General features: G+C 37.7%; 1 protein-coding gene across 6 annotated transcripts in view; it reads right to left on the bottom strand.

Moving 5' to 3' along the window:
* Positions 1–537: 537 nt before the first annotated feature.
* Positions 538–25889, bottom strand: part of LOC126198831 (vascular endothelial growth factor receptor kdr-like) — a 609899-nt gene continuing 584547 nt past the window's right edge. For 2 of the 6 annotated variants that reach the window (XM_049935406.1, XM_049935410.1), the window contains 7 exons: positions 25687–25847; positions 20937–21059; positions 20014–20143; positions 19799–19880; positions 10540–10645; positions 9756–9898; positions 581–1486 (listed from right to left, as the gene is read on the bottom strand). In XM_049935406.1, the coding sequence (XP_049791363.1) occupies positions 910–1486; positions 9756–9898; positions 10540–10645; positions 19799–19880; positions 20014–20143; positions 20937–21059; positions 25687–25847 (1322 nt within the window). In that variant the 3' untranslated portion in view covers positions 581–909. Of the gene's footprint in view, positions 1487–9755; positions 9899–10539; positions 10646–19798; positions 19881–20013; positions 20144–20936; positions 21060–25686; positions 25848–25889 lie in introns of all 6 variants that reach the window. The other 4 variants (XM_049935409.1, XM_049935408.1, XM_049935407.1 and 1 more) reach the window with 4 other exon arrangements.

The following is a 25889-nucleotide window of genomic DNA, read 5'->3' as shown; positions in this document are numbered from 1 at the left end:
TATCTGTCATGTAAATGATCAGCATACAGACACATTTTCACAAAAAAGAGAGAGTGATTTTTTTGGAAGCAATTTACACAGTCCACATTTTAGCATGATATTGTGAATATGATTGATAGGATATACAAATAACTAAACTTAATGTGGTGGCAATGAAGACGCTGTAGCACAGTGTCAACCAATTTTGTAAGGTCATCAGGCTTAATGCCTATGACCTGGTCAAAAACAGTATCTCATGTAATATTTGCATAGTATGTTGGAGATAGGTTTGGAATCACTCTTATCATTTCACAATCCTATGGTTGCAAATTGTATGCTGATGAGATTCATTTCCTTTTTTTTCAAATCTGAATGATTATTTTGAACCCAAGATTTTCCTTTGTTTCTTCTAGCAACCACGTACATCTGCTATAGGATTAAGCAACAATCCGAAGTCATTATATTAAATAAAATGTGAATGAGTGATTGTGGTTCCTTTATTAAAAATGAAAATAAATTTAACACAATTTTGGCAAAAGACCATTGTTATTAAAAATAATTACTTACATTTTGTTCAATGCCTTTCTGTCAATAAAATACTTAAAACTATATACACACTGTACAGTCAATCTTAAAAATTAAAATGAAGTAAAAAACTGATGACATAAAATGAAAATGAAGTAAAAAATTGGTGACATGAAATGAAAATATGCATAAAAGCATTAAAAAAATCTTGAAACTTTAACATGCCTTCTGTTTTCTCTCTCTGGAGAATTCTAACGTGAAAGGGTGTTTCACAGTCTATTTGTGCTTAATGTTTGGCAATTTTAAGATTTGTACCTTTATTGAGACTAGACGCATTTTGCATAAGCTGTTATCAACTGTGCAAATCTTCACAATAATTCCATAACATTACCAAGCTTCACCTCTTTAGAAGGCAAACGAAGCCGTGTTGTTGTTTGGAAAATTCACATAACCTTCATGTTTCACACTACCATCTTGAGAAGAGAGAAAATCATTTTCAAAACTTCCTTTTGGATCTTGACCAGATACAGACATGTGATCAAAAGTCTCCAGCAGAGCTTTCTCTTTCCCTTTTAACAGACTTTTCTGTTGAGGCATATTCACATAATTGTCAGGCGAAGGATTAATGCGGCCAATGTTATGGTAAGCAGGATTTGAAAAACTTGGAGTTATAGTATTTCCATTAACATACATCCTATGTCCATTTCGTGCACCAGTATCTACACTGTCAGCAGTAGGTTGTTCTGATTCAGAGTCACTCATGCTCTTAAGCATGGGTCGCAACTCTGGACCATGAATAAGTTCTGCTTCTGTAACACGAGACTTTGCTTGAGGCGAACCATCAAAAGTGAAAACATTTCCTTCAGAACGGCTGCTGTGTGGGCTGAATACACCACCTTCTGAAGTTGACGGACTTCCCATGCACATGTACCCTGAGCTGGCTGGACCATCTGTGGTTTCTGCACCAGAACCAGGTAGAGGACTGCATGGAAAGAAAAACAATAAAAGCATGTGATCAGTGAAGTTACTTTGAAATACTGAACAATAGTTAAATACACTGATGGGAAAAAAATCCCAATGCCAAAATGTAATTAATGTAGAGTAATGAAATTATGGAACATTTTGTCTAGGTAACATATTTAAGTGATTAAATTGCAAGATCACACTTAGTGTAACTGCAAGAAAAGCCACTGCAAATGCGAAATGCTGGTATATTAATAACTAGTGCAACCACTAGACTGTTGAATGCAAGTACGATAATGTGTACACATTGTGTTGTGCAGGTGCCTAATTTTAATTTATGGTATGGAGATCCATGCCTGTTGCACTTGGGTCAGTCAATACAAGGACCGTTAAAGCTGTTTGTGGATGATGCTGTTATCAGATGATGCCACATATGTGCTCGACTCAAGACATATCTGGTGATCCAGCAGGCCGAGATAACAGGTCGACACTCGGAGCATGTTTGGTTACAACAGTAGTATGTAGGAGAGCATTATTCTGTTGGAAAACACCTCCTGGAATGCTGTTCATGAAGGGCAACATGACTGACCAAATCATGAGATTGACATAGAATTTTGCAGTCAGGGCACATGGAACAACCACGAGAGTGCTCCTGCTGTCATATGAAATCACACCACAGACCACAATTCCAGCTGTAAGTCCAGTGAGTCTAAGATGTGGACAGGTTGGTTGCAGGCCCTCATCTGGCCGCCTCCTAACGAAAACACATCAATTACTGGTACCAAGGCAGAACCAGCTTTCATCAGAAAACAGAACAGACCTCTACTCTAAATTCTTGCTACCTTTAGATTAGATTAGATTAGATTGATACTAGTTCCATGGATCATGAATATGATATTTCGTAATGATGTGGAACGAGTCAAAGTTTTCAATACATGACATAATTAAGTTAATTTAACAACTTGTTTATTTTTTGTGTTTTTTTATTTATTTATTTTTAATTTTTTTATCTTCTATTTTTTAATCTTTTTTCTTTTTTTCTTAATTTATATCTAAAAATTCCTCTATGGAGTAGGAGTTGTCATTCAGAAATTCTTTTAATTTCTTCTTAAATACTTGTTGGTTATCTGTCAGACTTTTGATACTATTTGGTAAGTGACCAAAGACTTCAGTGCCAGTATAATTCACCCCTTTCTGTGCCAAAGTTAGATTTAATCTTGAATAGTGAAGATCATCCTTTCTCCTAGTATTGTAGTTATGCACACTGCTATTACTTTTGAATTGGGTTTGGTTGTTAAGAACAAATTTCATAAGAGAGTATATATACTGAGAAGCTACTGTGAATATCCCTAGATCCTTAAATGAATGTCTGCAGGATGATCTTGGGTGGACTCCAGCTATTATTCTGATTACACGCTTTTGTGCAATAAATCCTCAGTGGTGAATTACCCCAAAATATGATGCCATATGAAAGCAATGAGTGAAAATAGGCGTAGTAAGCTAATTTACTAAGATGTTTATCACCAAAATTTGCAATAACCCTAATAGCATAAGTAGCTGAACTCAAACGTTTCAGCAGATCATCAATGTGTTTCTTCCAATTTAATCTCTCATCAATGGACACACCTAAAAATTTGGAATATTCTACCTTAGCTATATGCTTCTGATTAAGGTCTATATTATTAATGGCGTCATACCATTCACTGTACGGAACTGTATGTACTGTGTCTTATCAAAATTCAGTGACAGTCCGTTTACAAGGAACCACTTAGTAATTTTCTGAAAGACGGTATTGACAATTTCATCAGTTAATTCTTGTTTGTCAGGTGTGATTACTATACTTGAATCATCAGCAAAGAGAACTAACTTTGCCTCTTCATGAATATAGAATGGCAAGTCATTAATATACATTAAGAACAACAAAGGACCCAAGACTGACCCTTGTGGAACCCCATTCTTGATAGTTCCCCAGTTTGAGGAATGTGCTGATCTTTGCATGTTATGAGAACTACTTATTTCAACTTTCTGCACTCTTCCAGTTAGGTACGAATTAAACCATTTGTGCACTGTCCCACTCATGCCACAATACTTGAGCTTGTCTAGCAGAATTTCATGATTTACACAATCAAAAGCCTTTGAGAGATCACAAAAAATCCCAATGGGTGGTGTCCGGTTATTCATATCATTCAAAATTTGACTGGTGAAAGCATATATGGCATTTTCTGTTGAAAAACCTTTCTGGAAACCAAACTGACATTTTGTTAGTACTTCATTTTTACAGATATGTGAAGCTACTCTTGAATACATTACTTTCTCAAAAATTTTGGATAAAGCTGTTAGAAGGGAGATTGGACGGTAATTGTTGACATCAGATCTATCCCCCTTTTTATGCAAAGGTACAAGAATAGCATATTTCAGTCTATCAGGGAAAAATGCCCTGTTCCAGAGAGCTATTACACAGGTGGCTGAGAATCTTACTTATATGTTGAGAACAAGCTTTAAGTATTTTGCTGGAAATGCCATCAATTCCATGCGAGTTTTTGCTTTTAAGCAAGTTTATTATTTTCCTAATTTCAGAGGGAGAAGTGGGTGAGATTTCAATTGTATCAAATTGCATAGGTATGGCCTCTTCCATTAACAGCCTAGCATCTTCTAATGAACACCTGGATCCTACTATATCCACAACATTTAGAAAATGATTATTAAAATTTTTTTCAACTTCTGACTTTTTGTTCGTAAAGTTTTCATTCAATTTTATGGTAATACTGTCTTCCTCTGCTCTTGGTTGACCTGTTTCTCTTTTAATAATATTCCAAATTGTTTTAATTTTATTATCAGAGTTGCTGATTTCAGATATGATACACATACTCCTGGATTTTTTAGTAACTTTTCTTAATATAACACAGTAGTTTTTATAATGTTTGATACTTTCTGGGTCACTACTCTTTCTTGCTGTCAGATACATTTCCCTTTTCCGGTTACAAGATATTTTTATACCCTTAGTAAGCCATGGTTTGTTACAAGGTTTCTTATGACTATATTTAACTATTTTCTTGGGGAAGCAGTTTTCAAATGCATTTACAAAAATGTCATGAAATAAATTATATTTTAAATTGGCATCAGGTTCATGGTACACTTCATCCCAGTCTAACTGCTGTAGGCTTTCCCTGAAATTTGCAATTGTTAAATCGTTGACTGAACGTACTACTTTGGAGGACTGTTTAGTATTGCTGAATGGAGCTATGTCATATATTGTAACTAGCTGTGCACCATGATCAGAAAGACCATTCTCAACAGGCTGAGCATTTATCTGGTTAAACTTATCTTGGTCTATAAAGAAGTTATCTATCAGTGAGCTGCAATCCTTTACCACCCGAGTAGGAAAATCAAGAACGGGTGTCAAATTGAAAGAACCGAGTAATACTTCAAGGTCATTTTTCCTATTACCCTCTTTCAGAGAATCTACATTGAAGTCCCCACAAATAATAATTTGCTTCCCCCTGTCTGACAGATAGCACAACAAGGAGTCCAGATTTTTCAGAAATAGATGAAAATTTCCTGATGGTGACCTATATACAGTTACAATTATAAATGTGCCTTTATTTAATTTAAGTTCACAGGCACATGCTTCTATATGTTTCTCTACACAAAACTTTTTTGTTTCTATACTTTTTGCACAATGATAACTTTTGACATATATGGCAACTCCTCCTTTCTCCATATTTTCTCTCATTACATGTGCAGAGAGCTTATATCCACTTACATTTACCTTATTCATATCAGTAACAATGTGATGCTCAGACAGGCATAGTATATCTATTTCATCCTCAGCTTCTAAATCTCCTAAACAAACCAGAAGCTCATCTATTTTATTCTTTAAACTCCCAATATTTTGATGAAATATACTTATTTTTAATTATACTTTTATGAGAACCTTTCCTTATTCTAACATTTGCAGTACTCTCCTGTCTGAGTTTCTCATTGTGCTTATGTCAACTGGGTTCGGTGACTAATTCATCAATGCAATTACCTAGGTCTGAGATACAACTTGGTGGAGATAAAATTTCTGGTGATTGGTGAAAATTTATAATTGACAGCTGTGATTGGTGATCCAATGTGCTAGAATTGTGCTGTTTAATTTCTTTCCTAAACTGAAGATTTGTTTTAATCCTGACCTCTCGTAGAACTTGACATCTTTCTGTCTTACCTATCCTAAAAAAGGTGCTGCTCCAACACCTGTAACCACTGGTATTTTACCATTCATGGCGGTGCCTCCCCCCTTAAATTTCCTGCTATTACCCCAACCAGTTTCCCCTTCCCTTTCCTGTTGAGATGTAGGCCGCGCCTGGTATAGTCCCACCTACTGAGAGAATCAACAGGAACCACACCAATATGAGCCCCCGCACCCGACCCAAGCAGCCGTTCCAACTCCAAATTAACTCTCCCAACAGAAGAGTTCAAATGACGCCGGTCATGGCGTCTCAGGACAGATACAAATTCAACACTGGTGTGTCTCGATGCCGACGCAATCTTTACCAGGTCACACTCTATACTGTACCCAGGATCTCTGTCGATGCTGTTCCCTGGCCCTCCCACAATAACCACGGTGTCTTCCCTGGTAAATCCTTTACAGAGTGAACCTAAATCCTCTGTCACCTGATCCAGACTAGCACTTGGTTTGAAAAAATTTGTGACCTGGTATTCTGGTCCTAATTCCTCCTGCAGACGTTGGCCTACACCTCTTGGCATGAGAACTGCCTAACAACAAAACTTTCTTCCTTTTCGATGACTTTCCTACATTCTTTTTCAATTTCCTATTGAAAGTTTGTTGTGTCCTGTCTACACCTACCTCTGCTTGAGGCTCATCAGTTTCTAACTGAAGCAATAGGTCAAACTTATTTTTGACATTCACCACAAAACTGTCTGACTTAGTTCTAGGCCTGTTCTTTCTGCTACCTGTTGCCACTTCCCACCTCTCTTTGCCCTTCTCCCTCCTTAACCTGTCCAGATCTTCCCTAGCCTGATCTAGCTCAGCCTGAAGGGCAGCAATTTTCCCCTCCTGTTCCACCATCTTCCTATCTCTGCTGCAAATCCCACATAACCACTGATGAGTCTGATCCACTTTCCCAGCACCCACGCCACTGCAGTCCCCCCAGTGAAAAAAAACTACTGCATCCATCACACCAAACCCCGGAACTAACAATTCTACAGCAAGTCAGGCACTTCTCACTCATGGCAAAAATAATACTTTAGCTAGAATAAATCAATTAAATTACCGAAAATCAAAAAAGACGTTACAAGAATTAAGCCTATTCACAAATGTATATAAGCAAGTTTCTGATTTAAAATTCCGCTGTTTTTCTGAGATCTGTATTAAAACAATGAAGGTATACGCTATTTATTATATATTTCACTCGATGGAATGAAAAAAAGGACAATTAAACAAGATACTTTAACTTTGATTCTCCAAAAACGTTACGAGAATTAGGCCTATAAACAAATGTATATAAGCAAGTTTCTGATATAAAGTTACGCTGTTTTTCTGAAATCTGTATTAAAACAATGAAGTTATACGCTATTTACGGTAGTTTACTTATTTGTTACCGAGAAACTAGTTAAATTACCGTGAAACAAGAAACAAACACGTTTACAAAATTTAAGCCTAAGCACGACTTCGCGAAGTTACGATCTTTTCGTGTTTTCTGAAAAAATACGCAAAGAAAAGTCAAACCTTTAACGGCAAGACTAAATGATACACTAATGCACGTATTTAATTTGTTGTCGGGGTTAAACTAAATTATATTCCTGTCTAAATCACTTAACTTTCTGGAAATGGTTTCTGGCGTCACTTACTCGGCGGCCATCTTGTCCATCACTTTGTTAAAGTGTTTATCATTTCTTGAAGTTATTTTTTGAAGTCATCTCACACATGCCATCAACAAAAATAATGATTTTCTTTCTATTGAAAGCACAATGAACTAACTCATTTTACGTAAATTCTACATAACACATTTTTACAATATCCCTGCACATGTATTCTCATTCAGTACCAGTCTTATGAACAGTTTGGTTGTTGTTTATTTCATTTGTGTTTCCTCCGAGTTAATGTACAAGAACGCAGAAGTGATTCACCTGGAGGAACGTCAAACATGTTTATTAGCTTATTTTTTCAATATTATAAATTTATGATTCAGAGAATCTGCCAACAGGGGGGGGGGGGGGGGACACTGAACACATTTTCTGGAGTAAGCCATACTGGAAAAAATTGTTGAAATTCTGTAGAAACTTTGACGGTATTAATATACAAGCACATTCATGTCCTTGGGTCAATCCCACACTTTGAAACTGGTGTATATAATTTCTATTAATCCATTTAACTGGACTTTAAGCATACTAGAATTGTATAATAGATATTATTTTCCACAACGCATATTAAATGGATTTTATAACACAAAATTACTTTAAATCTAAAGTGAAGTCTCTTCCTCAAACATATCTCAATGACAGGGTAATATTTGTGACTGTACATGTTATAATGCTAGTCCACTGTCTTGAAAATCTTAGTCAGTAGGAAACTATTTCGAAGCACACAGGTTCCAATGTGCGTGACAATTCTCTACTGTCCTGGAGACACTCAGAAGATCAGTGGGTTTAACTACACCTGGAAACAGGAGAACAAGAACACCTATACTGTACCTGTGATGAATTCTGAAACCATTTTAAACCTCCAAAAACAGGTAAGTATCAATACTGACAAACTATACATGATTGTGTTTGAGTAAATGGTCTTGTTGTGGTAAGAAGTAAATAAATTTTCTCTAAATTCGTAGCGAAACTTAACTGCCTGATACAGCTGTAAGCTCAAGAACCGCTCGCTCACCGATAGATCTGTACCTACAGATTGGAAAATTGCGCAGGTCGCACCAGTGTTTAAGAAGGGTAGTAGGAGTAATCCATCGAACTACAGACCTACATCATTGACGTCTGTTTGCAGTAGGGTTTTGGAGCATATACTGTATTCAAACATTATGAATCACCTCGAAGGGAACGATCTATTGATACGTAATCAGCATGGTTTCAGAAAACATCGTTCTTGTGCAATGCAGCTAGCTCTTTATTCGCACAAAGTAATGGCCGCTATCGACAGGGGATCTCAAGTTGATTCCATATTTCTAGATTTCCGGAAAGCTTTTGACACCGTTCCTCACAAGTGACTTCTAATCAAGCTGCGGGCCTATGGGGTATCGTCCAAGTTGTGCGACTGGATTCGTGATTTCCTGTCAGGAAGATCGCAGTTCGTAGTAATAGGTGGCAAATCATCGAGTAAAACTGAAGAGCTATCAGGTGTTCCCCAGGGAAGCGTCCTGGGACCTCTGCTGTTCCCCATCTATATAAATGACCTGGGTGACATTCTGAGCAGTTTTCTTAGGTTGTTCGCGGATGATGCTGTAATTTACTGTCTAGTAAGGTCATCCGAAGACCAGTATCATTGCAAAGCGATTTAGAAAAGATTGCTGTATGGTGTGGCAGGTGGCAGTTGACGCTAAATAACAAAAAGTGTGAGGTGATCCACATGAGTTCCAAAAGAAATTTGTCGGAATTCGATTACTCGATAAATAGTGCAATTCTCAAGGCTGTCAATTCAACTAAGTACCTGGGTGTTAAAATTACAAACAAGTTCAGTTGGAAAGACCACATAGATAATATTGTGGGGAAGGCGAGGCAAAGGTTGCGTTTCATTGGCAGGCCACTTAGAAGATGCAACAAGTCCACTAAAGAGACAGCTTACACTACACTCGTTCGTCCTCTGTTAGAATATTGCTGCGCGGTGTGGGATCCTTACCAGGTAGGATTGACGGAGGTCATCGAAAGGGTGCAAAAAAGGGCAGCTCGTTTTGTATTATCACGTAATAGGGGAGAGAGTGTGGCAGATATGATACGTGAGTTGGGATGGAAGTCATTAAAGCAAAGACGTTTTTCGTCGCGGCGAGATCTATTTACGAAATTTTAGTCACTGACTTTCTCTTCCGAATGCGAAAATATTTTGTTGAGCCCAACCTACATAGGTAGGAATGATCATCAAAATAAAATAAGAGAAATCAGAGCTCAAACAGAAAGGTTTAGGTGTTCGTTTTTCCCGCGCGCTGTTTGGGAGTGGAATGGTAGGGAGATATGATTGTGGTTCGATGAACCCTCTGCCAAGCACTTAAATGTGAATTGCAGAGTTATGATGTAGATGTAGATTTCATTTAACAGATGATTATTACAGAACATATGCTAAATGTTACCTGTTGATGTAATCATTATCTTCAATTGGTGATACTAGATTGCCATATGTAGGAGCACTCATCATACTCAGATAATCACTTTGTGTGTTCTGCATCCATTCTGAATTCATGTCTATATATGGATCGTTCAAATCAATGTAGTGCTGAAATTAAACAGAACAATGTAGAGTTCCTTACACTAAATTTCTTAATTTTTTGTCATTAAAATGTCTCATTTCAATCAGAAGTGTCATTAGAGAGCAAAAAAAGTAAAAACATGAAACTATGAAGCATGCTTCTAAGACTAAGGCCAAAAATGAATCATGAGACTGAAAGGCCACGAAGCACTGGTAATGGTGGGGAGATAAAACATGAAATTAATGACAGAAGTGAACACAGATTTACACAAAATTGTGATTAATTAAATCAATGTTACCTAGGACGCCAATTATATTTCACTGTAAGGTAATATGAGATTTATTTACTATAATTAAACTGCAAGTTGTTGTGACTTAGTAGTGTCAAGGCAGATCCCATTCTTGTTATACAAAAGCTACTGCATGCTTCTTAAAACTAATCCAGTGACAATGTTTCATCAGTAGAACATAGAACATTTGACCAAGTAAGACACACGATATATATATATATATATATATATTACTTAAAAAAAGCAAAGGATTTTAGAAACAGGTATTCAAAGTCATATTAATGAGAAATCAATGCAGTTCCATAAAAGCAACCACTACACTTCCTAAACAGAATAACAGTGAATAAATTCTGACTAATTTTAAATGTAATTACTTACTTTCTTCACACTATCTTCGAGCATATTCCCAATTCTTTCACTTAGTTCCGTAAACGAAGGTCTTTTGTTTGGATTCAAATGCCAACAATCCAGCATTGTTTGGTGGCTGTCAAAAAAAAAGCAAAAAATTGTAAAATTTGAAATATCTTATCCACAACTCACTACAAATATGCAATGTATGTCAAACTTAAATAGTTTAGAGCTGGTTTTTCTTTCAAATACAGGGGCAATTATGGAAGCTATGAGACTACTACTACTACTACTACTACTACTACTACTACCACCACCACCACCACCACCACCACCACCACCACCAGTTGCAGAAGTTTTCCTACATGACTCCTATTCCTACTAACTTCCTTGCTCTATCAATAATCCAACCAAAAAACAAGAATGCCAGGAGCAGAAAACCTCTATGAGCAGAGCAGAGCTTAGATTAGCCAAAATTATTGAGGACAGGTGGCGTTCAGATAACTGATTTTTCAGGTTACCAGTCAATTACGAAAATATTTTGCACCCGTGTTTATAGGAATATCACAAAAATAAGCACTAAATTAAACACACGACTGTGTATACGGAAATGAGGGTTATCGTGCCAACAATTTTACAACATGGATTAATCCATTTTACTTTAAAGCCTGGTGTTTGTGTTTTATTCACGATAATCTTTAAAGTAGCCTTTTACTACAAACTGAAATTTTCTCAATGAAACATTATATTTGAAATGCTCTCTGCATCTTTGAGTAAAAAAAGACAGTGATGAGATGCTGACAATGTGCAAAGGCTATCCACATGGTGGGCTCCAGGTGAACCAAATTATTAGCAGTGGAGCAGTCATTGTGAAATCTGCCCTGAGATGCAGCCAAAAGGCCCCTAGACCCAAGGAGCCAACACAGCCGCTTGCTCACCATGCTTTTGAGCACTTATATAGAACGTCGGTAGTGCGGACTGGATGATAACTGTCCATCTCAAGGGAGTTCTTAACTGTTTGGTATATTAAAAAACATTTACAAACTGACATGGGACAATAGGCCTACAACAAGGATCGGTAATCACACAGGAATGGGGCGGGGGGGGGGGGGGGGTCACAAAGGCCATCTGTGGCAACTAAACTACTAAATGGTGTTGCAGTTATGTCACATGCTACAAATGTGGACGCTCACTTCAGGAGATCCTGAAAGTTTTGACTGGATGCCTCAAGACACACCTTAGATTGATGTTGCATTGAATGGCACACCCTCTCAAAGGTGCCTGGTATATCTTGAAGCCAACCTGCTGCTCCAACGGTCCTGCCCACTACGTCCTACAGTGAAGTAACAGGTGTTTCAGAAACCATGTCCTTTAGATACCCCTCATAGGAAAAAAGTCGACTGGGGAAGATCGGGCGATCATGCTGGCCATGCAACTGGTCCATCATAACAAATCCAGTGGCCGATAAATGTTGCCCAAGGATGTACCCTCACTTGTATGCTGAAATGTAGTGCGGTGGCGAATAGGCATGGGAATATCATTCAGCATGTCAGGCAGAACCTCTTGCAGGAATATAAGACACATGTGACCCACGAGTCAGTCTGGGAGAATGTACAGCCCCATCAAACAGTACACGTTAAGTGTAAATTTGCATTGTGAGGCGCACATATTTGTGGGTTCACATCTCCTCACATACGCAGACTGTGAATGTTCATCACACTCTCGATTGAGAACACAGCCTCATTGGTGAAGAGGACACTTGCTGCGAAGCTTCTGTCTGCAGCAGATTCCTACAGAAACCACCAAGCAAATCCCATGCACTTGTTGTAGTCCCCCAGTTTCAATGCCTGAACACATTACAAATGAAACAGATGCAGTCATTTGTCATGCACAATGCACCGGGAGTAGTGTGGGGAATAGCAGTGACATGGGATACACCTTGTGTACTTGTTGATGATGTATGCTGCACACTTTTGAGAATACTTTTCTTTGCTACAAATGACCATGTTGTTTGTTGGCAACCCGTACTTGGCTTGTACACATGGAAGAAGCTGGTTTTGCCAGTCAGCAATGCAGAACAGCTAATAATGTGTGGCACAGCACCTTCCTATCAGGATATTTCACTTGACACAATCACGCGGCTTCTCATCCACTGCAGTTGGCCTTGCCATAAATGCAATGCATCTCAGCCATTTCACAGTATGTGTAGCTAGCCATGTTACTCCCATTGCTTTCAAGAGATGAATGGTGATGGCATCAGTGCATTCCACCCATGTTGGTGTACCAACACCCTCTGGTGACTGTAGTGTCCTCTCATGGCATCTGCGACTCCCAATTCCTATGTGATTCCCGATTCTTGTATGCTCGATGTGTCATCATTTTTTAAATATATATATTTGAATCAGCCTATTGACTATTTCTGCCCAAATATCCATTAGGGGACATTGTAGAAATCTGAAGTAAATCAGCCAAGAGCTTTTAGAGATTTTGGATAACAACCTTTCCCTTTCCTTTTATATATTTCTATTTCTCACACACACACACACACACACACACACACACACACACACACACACACACACACACACAGAGAGAGAGAGAGAGAGAGAGAGAGAGAGAGAGAGAGAGAGAGAGAGAGAGATGACCTGTGCTCTTTTCCAGTCATGGGAGACTACTCACTGTGCCAGAGATGCAGAATTAATATGAGCTAGGGAAAGGGCTAATTCAGAAGCATTTTTGATGTAAAATCTCACTGGAATTCTCTCAGATACAGTGTCTTGTTGGTTTTAAGTTCTCTATTATTACTATTATTATTATTATTATTATTACTATTTACTACTGTGAATGTTACTATGAACATTTCTCAATTGTGACTGTGCCGTGGTCAAACATTGGTGCAGTAGTATCATAGGGTGTAAATACATTTCTAAATACAGAATTAAACCTCAAACAGGTGCTCATATGTATGAAGTGCCACAAATTAAATTGTTCTGCATCATGCCATTGCTTTTTCACAATTGTGAGCCTGTACCTGTTCTGTTAGCTAACACAATGATAAAATATGTTGTCACACGTACAAGTAGGCAGCAGTAATATAAAACAAAAAACAAGCTAGGTAAGAAAAAATTTACACTCCATGCTATAAAATGACTGATTATGTGCTAACCGCACAATCCCACACTAAGGCAGTTGTTTATGGGATAATTAGTAACTGAATAAGTGGTTAGCTGGGATCTGATGCAACTGCGCTGCTTAATGCTTTGAGTGCATCATTACTGTTGGGTAACACCTGTCTGTGGCAACAGAGTGATATAACGAAGTTTCTTTCATTATTCTTCGATTAAACAGTACTTTAGCTCATTTTATGTAATTTTATTTTATCATTGTTTAAGTAAACTAAGATTAAACTGCGATTTTCACCACACACATTCACCTTAATAACGTGAGGACAGCTATTCTTAACACGTGTACAAAATACGCTAAGTGTCCACTCACGTTACGAAAAACGCTGTGCCCACTTTAGGGTTAATATTTCTGCTTTCTGTCTGCTGTCTTCACTTTAAACATCAGATGGATACACTGCAGACTGGTTGGAAGGTTCAGTCATGTTCACTGATCTGTATGATAAGAACTTCCTAGGAGTTTATGACAGATCTTTTGCCATATCTGAAGTGACTGTTACTGTGGGCTTCAAACATGGCCATTCTTACAGCTGCCTGAATTGCTATTAAGTTTGCTCTACTCATTTCCCTGCAGTCTCCCTTGTAGTGAGTGGGTAGTGGTCTCTTTTCCATAAAATTTTCTGATTTGTATATTTAAACCATGGGATTTCTGTGTCAACTGTACATATTTGTCTTGACTTCTGTTTAAAACTTCTTCCAGATTTAACCACAATTGCTTTGCATTTGTCAGAACTGAACTCATTTCATCGGATCAGTAAGGTGACTGACTGCCAGTTCAGCCAAACATAAATACTGTCCTAGTTTTCTTTATGACATTTTTGCCTAGAGTAACCACTATTGCTGCAATAGCATCATTGCCGCTAATAATAATGATGTGGGTCTCACGGGAAGCGTGCAAGGGATAAGTCCCCGCAGTTGCGCTATTCATCTGTGTCCTTGGTGGCTCAGATGGACAGAGCGTCTGCCATGTACGCAGGAGATTCCAGGTTCGAGTCCCGGTTGGGGCACACATTTTCAACTGTCCCTCTTGAGGTATATCAACAACACCGGTCGGGCAGCTGAGGGCTTCAATTAATTATCATTTACCTCTCTCATTGTTAACATTCTTGTAAAGATTAGTAGCTCATGGTAAGACATTCATTAAAGAGCTTGGTGACACCCTGCACAAAAATGGAACTGTTATGGCCCACAGAGTCAATGAGTGGCACTTTTGTAAACAAAGGAACAACATGAAATGGAGAAACTGTGTTTTGCCAGTTTATATATAATTGAGTCAGGAGCTCTTAAGACTGGTCTTAATGGTACACTGTCTTTACGAATTTTTGGTAACCCCTATAGGTGAGGTCGCAGGGCTCCTGTGTTCTTCATATTCCTATGTACATCTACAAAAAAGAAGATTCATTTATTAACCAATTCATATTCTGTGAGATCGGTGACATTGGATCTGTGCTTATCTTTCAGTATGTCATCAGATCTACTAGGTCATTTCTGTTCTGCCCATAATTGCCAATTTCTTCATGCAACATTTCAAAAGACAGGCATCGGTCTTGGCACCTTGTAAAGTTCAGATGCAGTACACGTAAGTTGAGCCCTAGTGAAGAATAGTTCGTCGAATTCCTAAGACATCAGCACACTATCCATGTCAACATAATATTTACTGTGGAGCCAAGAATGGACCAACAACTACCATTTCTAGATTTGTTGGTTGGTGAGAACCTGGGACACTGTGTATTGAAAATCGATATACATCAAACCGATGCTGCACAAACTGTCAAATCATAACCAGTATCAGACATGAGGAAGAGTTAATACAATCATAGCATGTGCAACAGGAATATGGGAGCTGCAACACCTCGGATGTGATATGCAAGAACTGGAATGAATTCTGAGACAACAGGTACTACTCCTGTTGCGTAATGTGTCTCATGAAACCTAACACAGAAAGTGACATGCACAAAGATGCAATGTCTGTTATGGCCATACACTCAAGGGTAAAAGACATATGCCATATATTGCATTAACATGATGTAATGACTATTTACAATCTGATCATCAAGATAAAAAAGTGTCACAGATCAGAATATACCACATAACATGTTCCTATGGAAAAATCTATGTTGGAATGACTGGATGATCTATCAATACACGATGGGTAGGGCAGGGGTGGGCAGAGGGAGCCATGGGCCGAGGTGGGCACAGGAAGAGGTGTGGGCCAATGCAGCAGCATCACAAACTTACTTAATGGCTCTGAGCACTATGGGACTCAACTGCTGAGGTCATTAGTCCCCTAGAACTCAGAACTAGTTAAACCTAACTAACCTAAGGACATCACAAACATCCATGCCCGAAGCAGGATTCGAACCTGCGACCGTAGCGGTCCTGCGGTTCCAGACTGCAGCGCCTTTAACCGCACGGCCACTTCGGCCGGCCACAAACTTACTTATTTTCTTGATATTGGGAAATTTGTCAATTTGAATTACCTTAACAATACACAGTTTGGCAGCTACTACTGAATGCAACACGTCATATAAACAAATTTACAACTGTGTGTTTCATGCCTGTACTTAGGAAGCTGGAACTGGTCACTACTGTACTTTGTATAAAATTTATTCCCCCTTTCGTATGCTACACAAGAACTTTAATCTCATTGTCAAGGAAGACTCAAGCAGATTAACACCTCTGAAGTAATCATACTAAGTCAACCTCAATAACCTACTTCAGTGAATGTACTGTATTCCTTTGAAGTGTCTCTGCCATTAACCATGGTGAGAAAGGACATCCTTTTGCGGAAGGCTCCTGCAGCAATATAGCTAAGATGAGCCAAGAGGTTTTAATCTGAATGACCAGTGGCAGCTCGTATGTATACATTCTGGGTGTTCACAAATTTTTAATTTCAGATAAATATCAGAATGTGAAATTAATAGCATCTCCTGTATAACAGTTATGCTTATCAACATATTTATATAACTTCAGCCACTGTCAACAACAACAACAACAACAACAACAACAACAATATGCATAATTTCTCTGAAAAAAAGGAAGAATTGTTTTTGTGGAATTTTGTTGTTTTGTAAATAATTAAGTGGAGCTTTGGCTACTCTCCATTTCTCATTTTTGTGTAAGTGGGAGTTTTCATACTTTATTTTTTTTGGACAAATGTACAACATCCCTAACTCATATGTTATCCCTAATTCATATATTAGTTAATTCATTAACTTCCAGGCTGAAAATCGGACACTAATACACTGCACCCACACAACAACTTATGCTTGTTACACACTTCTTTGTTAAATGTTCGCCTGTAGTCACACTTATTTGATTTCATTATTTTCTCAAACAACAGATCTGGTCTGGGAGGGGCTACTTTCTTTGCGGCCAGTTTTTCCTAGTAATTTTCTTTTCTGCTAGCCCTTAATACAGGTTCAACAGATTCGTGTTGACAGTACACAGGAAAGCAGATTCCTGCACAGTAAGCAACCCGCTCTAAGCGCGAACTGCCATTTGCGGAAATTATTAAATTCGAGTAGTACTATCTACCGACAAGGTCACTTGACTAGAATACAAATGAGGACTGAGAGCCGCAAGGACCAAAAGCACACCGCCTTCAACACCCCCATATTTACGTGAATACTAGAGAAACCAGTTACAGACAAACCTGAGCCACCATAAGATCAACATATGACAAAAGCATAAATGCTACATTTGCAATATCGACAATGATGTGCTTTATGCTTCTCAGCACCCCAAATGGATTATTGTATGATAAAACCCAAACCTTGATGTACTATATCTCATTCAGAATCACGTAACATAGGTTTTTCTATCACTGTAACTATACTCTATTCACCATACGAATAAACCTGATGTAAACACTGCAGTTAGGCCAGCATTCTTCCATGTTTGCTTGAATCTCATTGGATCTCTCTTCACGTGGAGCGGAAGCCAAGCTGTGACCAGTACAGTCAAGTACGATCGTATGGATATGTTTTATGCTTGTTTCATGCACGTAGACTGAGCAATAATGCGGAACAACAGCTTTACCAGCACATTAAACCTGGATAGCACTGGACAGCCAATGGTCCAACTAAGCTGTAATATATGTGAGTAGTTGCAGTTTGTACATAAAAAAAGATGAGCAAAGAAATAATTCCAGCACTACCGTGCACTTCTTAGGTGACCAGACAGAAAGCATAAAATGCACTCTTTCTCACCTGACATAGAAATTTTCATAACTCTTGTTTGTAATTAGAATACTATCTTAAACATAGGGTAATTTTTCTGAGCGAGCTGTGTGTAATGCAAAAGCATACCGCAGGGATTTCACTGTACTGTTGAATACTGAAGCCACTGAAAGTATTAATTACAGTCAGTTGTCTGGTAATCTCTTAGCTCCTTCCTTATCCGAATCCGAGAAATACATTTCAGTTCTGGAAGTATCACCTACTACGTTGATAACAAGCCTATCAAGAACAGAAACCACGAAGCCACCCAGGAGCTGCATTTTCTCCTCTTATTTTATACAGAGCTGTTCTATATCCTGCCAGCATTCGACAGTAATGTGTGAAACAGCTGCATGCATTAGTTCCAGTAAGTCTGGCAGCTTAACAGTCTTGTTACTTCTCAGGCCAAATCCCGCAACTTGGCTCCGTATCAGTTCTGTCAGGTTTATATTGTTATGTTTTCATAATTTAAGCAACTTTTATGAACAGTCTTTCATAAAACATTATAACTAAGAATTTTTATTTGAAATCAAAAAAAGGAATTTCACATCCAATATGTAATTAGAAACAAGACGACATGCATTATTCATAAAAAATGATGAGTTTTTTAATTATGAGATGTAGGTATTTCAAATTTAATGACAACAAAAAAATTATACTGGAGAGATCTGAACTAACCAACCATTAAATTTATTTGGTTAGCATTCCATTACACTACTGACTGCACTACACAGACAATGTGGGCTTATGTATCAAATGTGTTACATACAGTGACTGGGAAAACTTCAAAGCCGATTATCTCCATAAATTTATGAAAATCATTAAGAACAGCCTATTTCTTGGCCCTTTTATCCATATTCCACATGCAAGTTTCACTACGGAACAGAAAGCAGCCTCAGCCTCAGCCATTTTCATACTTTGCATTAATAGTGCGACAATCAGACCCCAAAGCTGCAGAGACTGAGACTGTATACCGTTTTCGAAATAAAAACTACATAGCTAAAGCGTGATTAATAAAAACATTGATGGCTGTTAATACATTTGAATACCTTGAAGTTTCATTTAACTTAACGTAGTAATAATACATCTAATACATAAGTAGGACCTACTTCCAAGAGTGTAACAACACCAGTGTACATGTGCTATGGCTTCTGACCAATCATCGTGTTTACGTTTGTTTACATCAGGTTTATTCTTACAATGAACAGATTGTATAACATATACAATGACCAATCTAATTTTACTATATTGTGAGTGACTTGGTATATCTGTGGAGTGTGCTACCACCTAGCAGGATTTATGCCAAGCAAACGTGAATAAATGTCTGCAGCAGTGTGCTACCACCTGGTGGCGCTGATGTACAACTTGTTGAGTGGTAAGGGCTAGTACTGAACGCCACAAACCGTGCATATTGTTTATCAAATTTGTATGTATTTGGCCCATAAGGCAATTATGTCATGCCAATTGTGCATGCACAGAAGCTCCTTAAAACACGCACAAGTGAAGGTGCGCTCACAACCCTGATGCCAAGTTTCACTGAGTAAAGAGGAGCAATGTAGGACAGCAGAGTAGAACGGTAATGTGCATTTCAGATTAGCACACCTGCAATACGTTTAACGGAATTCAAAGAAAAATAACCAATAAATCCGCACGGTGTCAAAAGTTAGGGTGTTCACGTGCTATTGTGCTCTTACATAACAGCCACAACCATGAATGACAACAGTCATAAAATGTTACTAAGTTGCAGAAAAGAATCCAGTTTGTTTTGGTGATTTTCAGTTTCACTAGTGTTATGTCAATAATCATGTTCCACACCACCGTTCTATCTGAAAGGCCACGAGTTAGAAGAGATATTTTTGTATAGTGTACATTTTAGTTTGTACTTACATATTATATGTTGCATATTCTGGTTTCTCCATTCGATAACCATTCAGCAACTTGTTATAAAGCTTCTCATCTGCTTCCATGCCTAAATTTTTTAAACAAATGAAAAGAATTATTTTAACACAAGGAACATACTACAGATGTAATTACAAACACCATAAAGGGTAGTCCTATAAATACAATAGTTACACAGCTGTCTATATATGCTCATAACTAACCTGGGTATGGTGTCCTTGCCAAAGAAAAAAACTCCCAGAGCACAATTCCATACGACCAGACATCAGATTGTGTTGAGAATATCCTGTCTCTGATCGATTCAATGGCCATCCACTTAACAGGTAATGGACCCTAGAAACAATGAGTTAGTTGTGAATGAACTGTGGGAAAAACTGTGCCCCTTAAATGCTGCTCTTAGTTATGAACTTACTGGAAGGCTACCACAATGTTCATCTTTGATGACAAAGAGTTAACAGAAATGGCAAAAAACTAGTTCCCTCACTCCTGTATTTTCTGAGATGCTAGTTTCAGCTTTTACACTGTTTCAGAGGCCACCTGTCCAAATAATATTTGTTGTAGCCTGAGGAATAATTCTCCTTCATTAACTGTGCTGTAATTGTATAATACTATAGTTCTTTCTGTGGGAGGAACACACTGAATTGGAATACGATATCTGTCCACTACTGGACTGAATAAGTCCTAGACTTCTTTGTGGTCAACAATTCATTGAAGTGAAGGAAAAAAACTATCAGAAGTCACATACTGGAAAACCTGCCGAATGTAAACAATTTTCTGCAGTTAGTATGCGCAGGAAATTGTTTATCTTATTTTTTTGTTTTGTTTTTGTGGTGTCTGATAACACATCTAGACATATCGAGTTTATCACCTGTGCAACTACCATATTTCTCGAATCTGTTTTTTTAAGTTACTTTCTGATAGCCTTCCACATTTCCCTCTCATTATTTTGTGATGCCAAAACCTCACGATCTTGTATGTATATTTTCTGTCAAGCATATCATCTTTAGCCACTGTCTACAGCTTTTTATTTACCCTACTTTATTTTATTTTTATCCATTCTGCCCTATCTTCAATTACACATTAATTTAGACACTAAACAAACAGCACAAAAGGTAAAGATTCTTACATCTCCTTTCTTCTTATAGTTGTTTGATTTGTACATGCTCTTCGCTAGACCAAAATCACAGATCTTCACTACATTTTCATCAGCAAGTAAAATGTTCCTTGCAGCCAGGTCTCCATGCAGAACCTTAAATAGGTAGAAAAAAAATTGTAAGAAAGAGAACAAATTATATTGAAAATGGGATTACAGTTAAAATAGGACTCATTTATGGCATATGGCAGCTTACAACATTCTTAACAGTAAATATCTGCTTTGCAAGGGTGTGCTGAAAAGTAATATCTCTTAATTTTTAATGTAAAAACTCAGATTTTTACGGAAGACAGATGTTAGTAACACTCTATATCTTTCTTCTTCGCGTCTACACATTTGCAATCCTCTCTCATTATAGGGCTACGAATCGTAGCATGTAATATGGCTGTGTTTAATGTAACTATGTTAGTGCATGAGGAACAGTGTGCTGTAATTGAGTTTTGAATATGAAGAGCTCGTTCACACATGAAGCACTCTCTCCTTTAGCATGACAATGCCAGACCGCATACAAAAGCTGTGACCTCTCTAACCATCTGTTGCCTTGGGTTCACTGTCATTGATAATCTTCCATGCAGTCTCGACTTGTCCCCATTCGATTTTCATGCGTTTGCAAAACGCAAAGCACACCTCCTTCGACTTCACTTTGATAGCAATGGCGTGGTGAAAGCAGATTTGAAGTTGTGACTCCAACAACGAAGTCAAACCTTCTACAATGATGGTATCAACAAATTGGCCTCTCATTGGGAGAAATGTGTTTGTCACCAGGGTGACTATGTTTAGAAATAAATATGTACATATGAAGAACAAAGATGTAGACTGTTAATAACATTTGTTTTATTCAGAAGGCTTACAGAGTTTTCACATACAAATTTGGAGGCATCAGTTTTCAGCATGCCCTCGTATTTATGCCCACACAAGTTGATAAGTGTTACACTATCAATAAGAAATGCAACAATAAAATTGAGCAGAGTAAGTGTAATCTTCTTGGTCTTCTTCCTAACATTTTGTTTCCCCAATTACTGCTTTCTTGTCTTTTGTTTATCCTTTTTGATTTTCGCATGAAATGCTTCAGCAAATATTTGCTATGTACATGATCGTCTCAGTCATCATTGTATTTATCAAATGCTAATAGTGATGCAAATGCATTTCACTTATGCTTGTTTATGTGGCTGCAAAGTTTTTTGTTTATCAATCAAGGTGGCGCGTAATGGTAAGCCACTGGATTCACATCCATATTCAGATTTCATGAAGTCTCTTTGCATCACTTAAGGCAAATTCTGAGATGGTCTTACTGAAAATGATTCAGACAATTTAGTTTCCCCATCTCTCCCCAATCTAAGGTTGTGATCCATCTCTAATGACCTCATTACTGACAGGACACTAAACCTCTATCATCCATCAATCCTCCCTCCCTTCACAGTGACCGGGAGTCTGGCCTCAGACTAGTTGAAATACCAGTATTTAGTGTCATCCAGACAATCACTACTAAGCTGGAAATGTCCTTAAAATTGTAGAAGAAGTTATAGCCCATTCATATTTTACATTTTGGTATAATGTATTATTTTAATTAATTTAATCATTTTGACTACAGGAAAGGCATATGGCCACACTGTACCACTTACATTACCAAACCCAGAATAACTAGCCAATCCTATAAAAATAGGGGTAAAGTCAGAAGATAAAGAAGAAGAATAAATTTAATAATTTTGATCTGGTTTCAGTTCCACTTTCTGTTCTCTCATTTTCTGCCTCTAAAGTTACAGAAAGCAACTGCTGCTGTTTACTTTCATTTAAAAATCTATTTATTTCTCATAATCATACAAGATAGCTAGCTAACTTTCATGTTATTCACACAAATAGACAGATGCAGAAATGGAAATTTTCACTTGGGAATAAATCATATAAAAAAGCTACCATGTGAGGATATACATAGCATACCACCCCTTCTGTTCAATAAATAAACATTTGGATTACATTCATACAGCACAAGCAAAATGAGGACAATGCAATGTAATCAAATTAAATCAGGTGATGCTGAGGGAATTACTTTTGGAAATGAGATACTTAACAAAGTAGACAAGTTATTACTTGGGCAGCAAAATAACTGATGATGGTCGAAGTAGAGAGGATATAAAATGTAGACTGGCGATGGCAAGGAAAGCATTTGTGAAGAAGGGGGATCTATTAACATTGAGTACAGATTTAAGTGCCATGAAGTCTTTTTCTGAAAGTATTTATATGGAGTGTAGCAATGTATGGAAGTGAAATGTGAATGATAAACAGTTTAGACAAGAAGAGAACAGAAGCTTTCGAAATGTGGTGCTACAGAAGAATGCTGAAGATTAGATATGTAGATCACTTAACTAATGAGGGGGGTACTGAATAGAATTGGAGAGAAGAGGAATTTGTGGCACCACTTGACTAGAAGAAGGGCTCGGTTGGTATGACCCGTTCTGAGGCATCAAGGAATCACCAGTTTATTGTTGAAGGGACGCGTGGAGGGTAAGAATTATACAGGGAGACCAAGAGATGAGTACACTAAGCAGATTCAGAAGCATTCAGGTTGCAGTACTTACTCAGAGATGAAGACGTTTGCACAGGATAGAGTAGCAAGGAGAGCTGCATCAAACCTGTCTTTGGACTGAAGAGCCCGACAACGACAACAACAACAACAACAACAACAACATACATACAGCAATATAAAAGGTGTTCTTCAGTTCCTATTGCAGACTTGTGGGTTGTAGAGCAGCCTTTAGTAGCTAAAGGTTTGACAAGGAACCCATGTTAACTAATGCACCATCTGCATATGTAACACAAATTTCAAGAACAACCACTTTCAAATCCCCACTTCATGGTATGCACCTCCAAACTGAAAAGAGGGCACCATTGTCAGTCCCTGCTGTAATCATGACATCACACACCATTTTCATTCAACTAAAACAACAGTTATGAGAAACTGGTTTGACTGTGGGCTGACTGTGGTACTCTGTACATGTGGTGCACATTTGACTATAAGGAGGATGTCCATCACACAAAAGAGAACCTAACGACAAGTACTCTAAGCATTACGCACGCTATGGGCTCCAGTAAGGCACTCTGGTCAGGGGCCCCCTTACTCCTCTGGTTTTACTGTGAAGTGTGCAACTTCAAAGTGATCTCAACTTTGAACTTTTTTATATCAAACGGTACACTTTTGGGCATGGGTTCCTCACCAGAACTGCATCTACGAAGTCCTCACAGTAGCCACAGAAGTCTCTAATAGCAATTGTGAAATGCTGTTTATATGTTAATATTTTAATTCAAAATTTATGAATTCACCTCAGGGACGGTAACCTATGGAACGCAGGGAAGTTTTGACTCTCCATTTACACAACACAGTGCAAGATAAATGCATTATATCCTAGTCTTAAAATATATACCTTAAAAGAATGCTGTCATACACAGTTTTATGAACAATATAATATTACTGTTGACAAAAGTGGGTAAATGCTAACATTTCTACATCCATACTCTACCCCTTGGAAGTGTACAGCAGAGGATATTCCCTCAAGTCACCATGTGTTACAGTTTCTAGTCATTCCTATCAAATGTGGAGCACGCAAAGAACCATTGATTAAATAGCTTTGTGCATTCTGTAACTAGACTAAACTTGTGTTCACAATCCTTATGGGACTTATACATACAGAACTGAAGTATCTCTCTCAATTCTTTACTAAATATCTGTTCTACAAATTTTACAATTAAGTTTTCATAGGATAATTTATGTCTGTCAGAGAATCTGCCAATACAGTCTTTTCCCTCCCTATAAACAATTCCATGACATTCTCCTTGAACCAAACAACATCACATGAACAATATTCTAAAATGGGAACTGCAAGTGACTTAAGCAGTCTCTCTTGTAGACGACAGCATGCCAGCCAGCATCCTGACAATTAACTCAGGTTTGCTCTCTGCCTTACCTATGACTAAGCATGTCTGATTCCATTTCATATCTCTACAAACTGTTACGCCATAGTATTTGTATCAAGTTGACAGAGCCTACTTGTGAATAATTATAACTGTAGTAATGTGATGCCACTTTTTTTAAATGTGCAACTTTACATTCATGTACATTTAAAATAAGTCACCAATTTTTGCACCATTTTGGAATCTTGTCAAAATCTGACTGAATATTTCTGCAACTTTTTTCAGACAGTACTACATTACAGATATCTAAATCATCTGCAAAAACTCACATTACTGTTAACATCACCAGGTAGATCAGTAACACACACAATGAACAACAAGTGCCTCAACACACTTTCTTGTAGCTTGCCTGGAATTACTGCTGTCAATGTCCCTCCATCCAAAATAACAGTTTGCATTCACCCTACCAAGAAATCCCACCATCATAATTTTGTTAATACATGTTCTCAAGAATCTTTTCAATTTGACAATTTTTTTCCAACTAGGTTACTCTTAAGATGACTTAACTAAATAAACAAGCTTGCTTGCACCAAATGGTAATTTTTAGGTTCAGAGTATTTAAAACACGTCTTCATTCCCTAACAATCAAAGTTTACTGCAGCTGGTTATAAAAAGGGAGTTAAATGCCAATAGTGACTACAGAAAATATAATTTTTTTACAGTGGAATTTTAGTGAATATTTCAGCTAAATATTTTGCAACAGGTAAAATTCAAAACTATATTGAAATAATGAATAATATCAACTGAAAATGTGTACCTTCCGAGAAGCAAGATATTCCATTCCTTTAGCTACCTGGAATGCCCAACACAGTAGGTCACAGGTACATATTGGACGAACATTGCCTTTGTAATCTCCTCTGTAATTGGATCTCCATTCCGGTTGTATGCTGTTGTTGCTCATCACATAATCATCTTCACCTAAAGTGCAGCAGTAGAGCAACGAGTCACATGTAGCGTGTC

Source organism: Schistocerca nitens, chromosome 8 (assembly GCF_023898315.1).
Source record: "Schistocerca nitens isolate TAMUIC-IGC-003100 chromosome 8, iqSchNite1.1, whole genome shotgun sequence".
In the NCBI taxonomy this organism is placed as follows: domain Eukaryota; kingdom Metazoa; phylum Arthropoda; class Insecta; order Orthoptera; family Acrididae; genus Schistocerca; species Schistocerca nitens.
The sequence above is the reverse complement of the archived record's forward strand: the minus strand, read 5'-3'. Positions and strand labels throughout refer to the sequence as shown.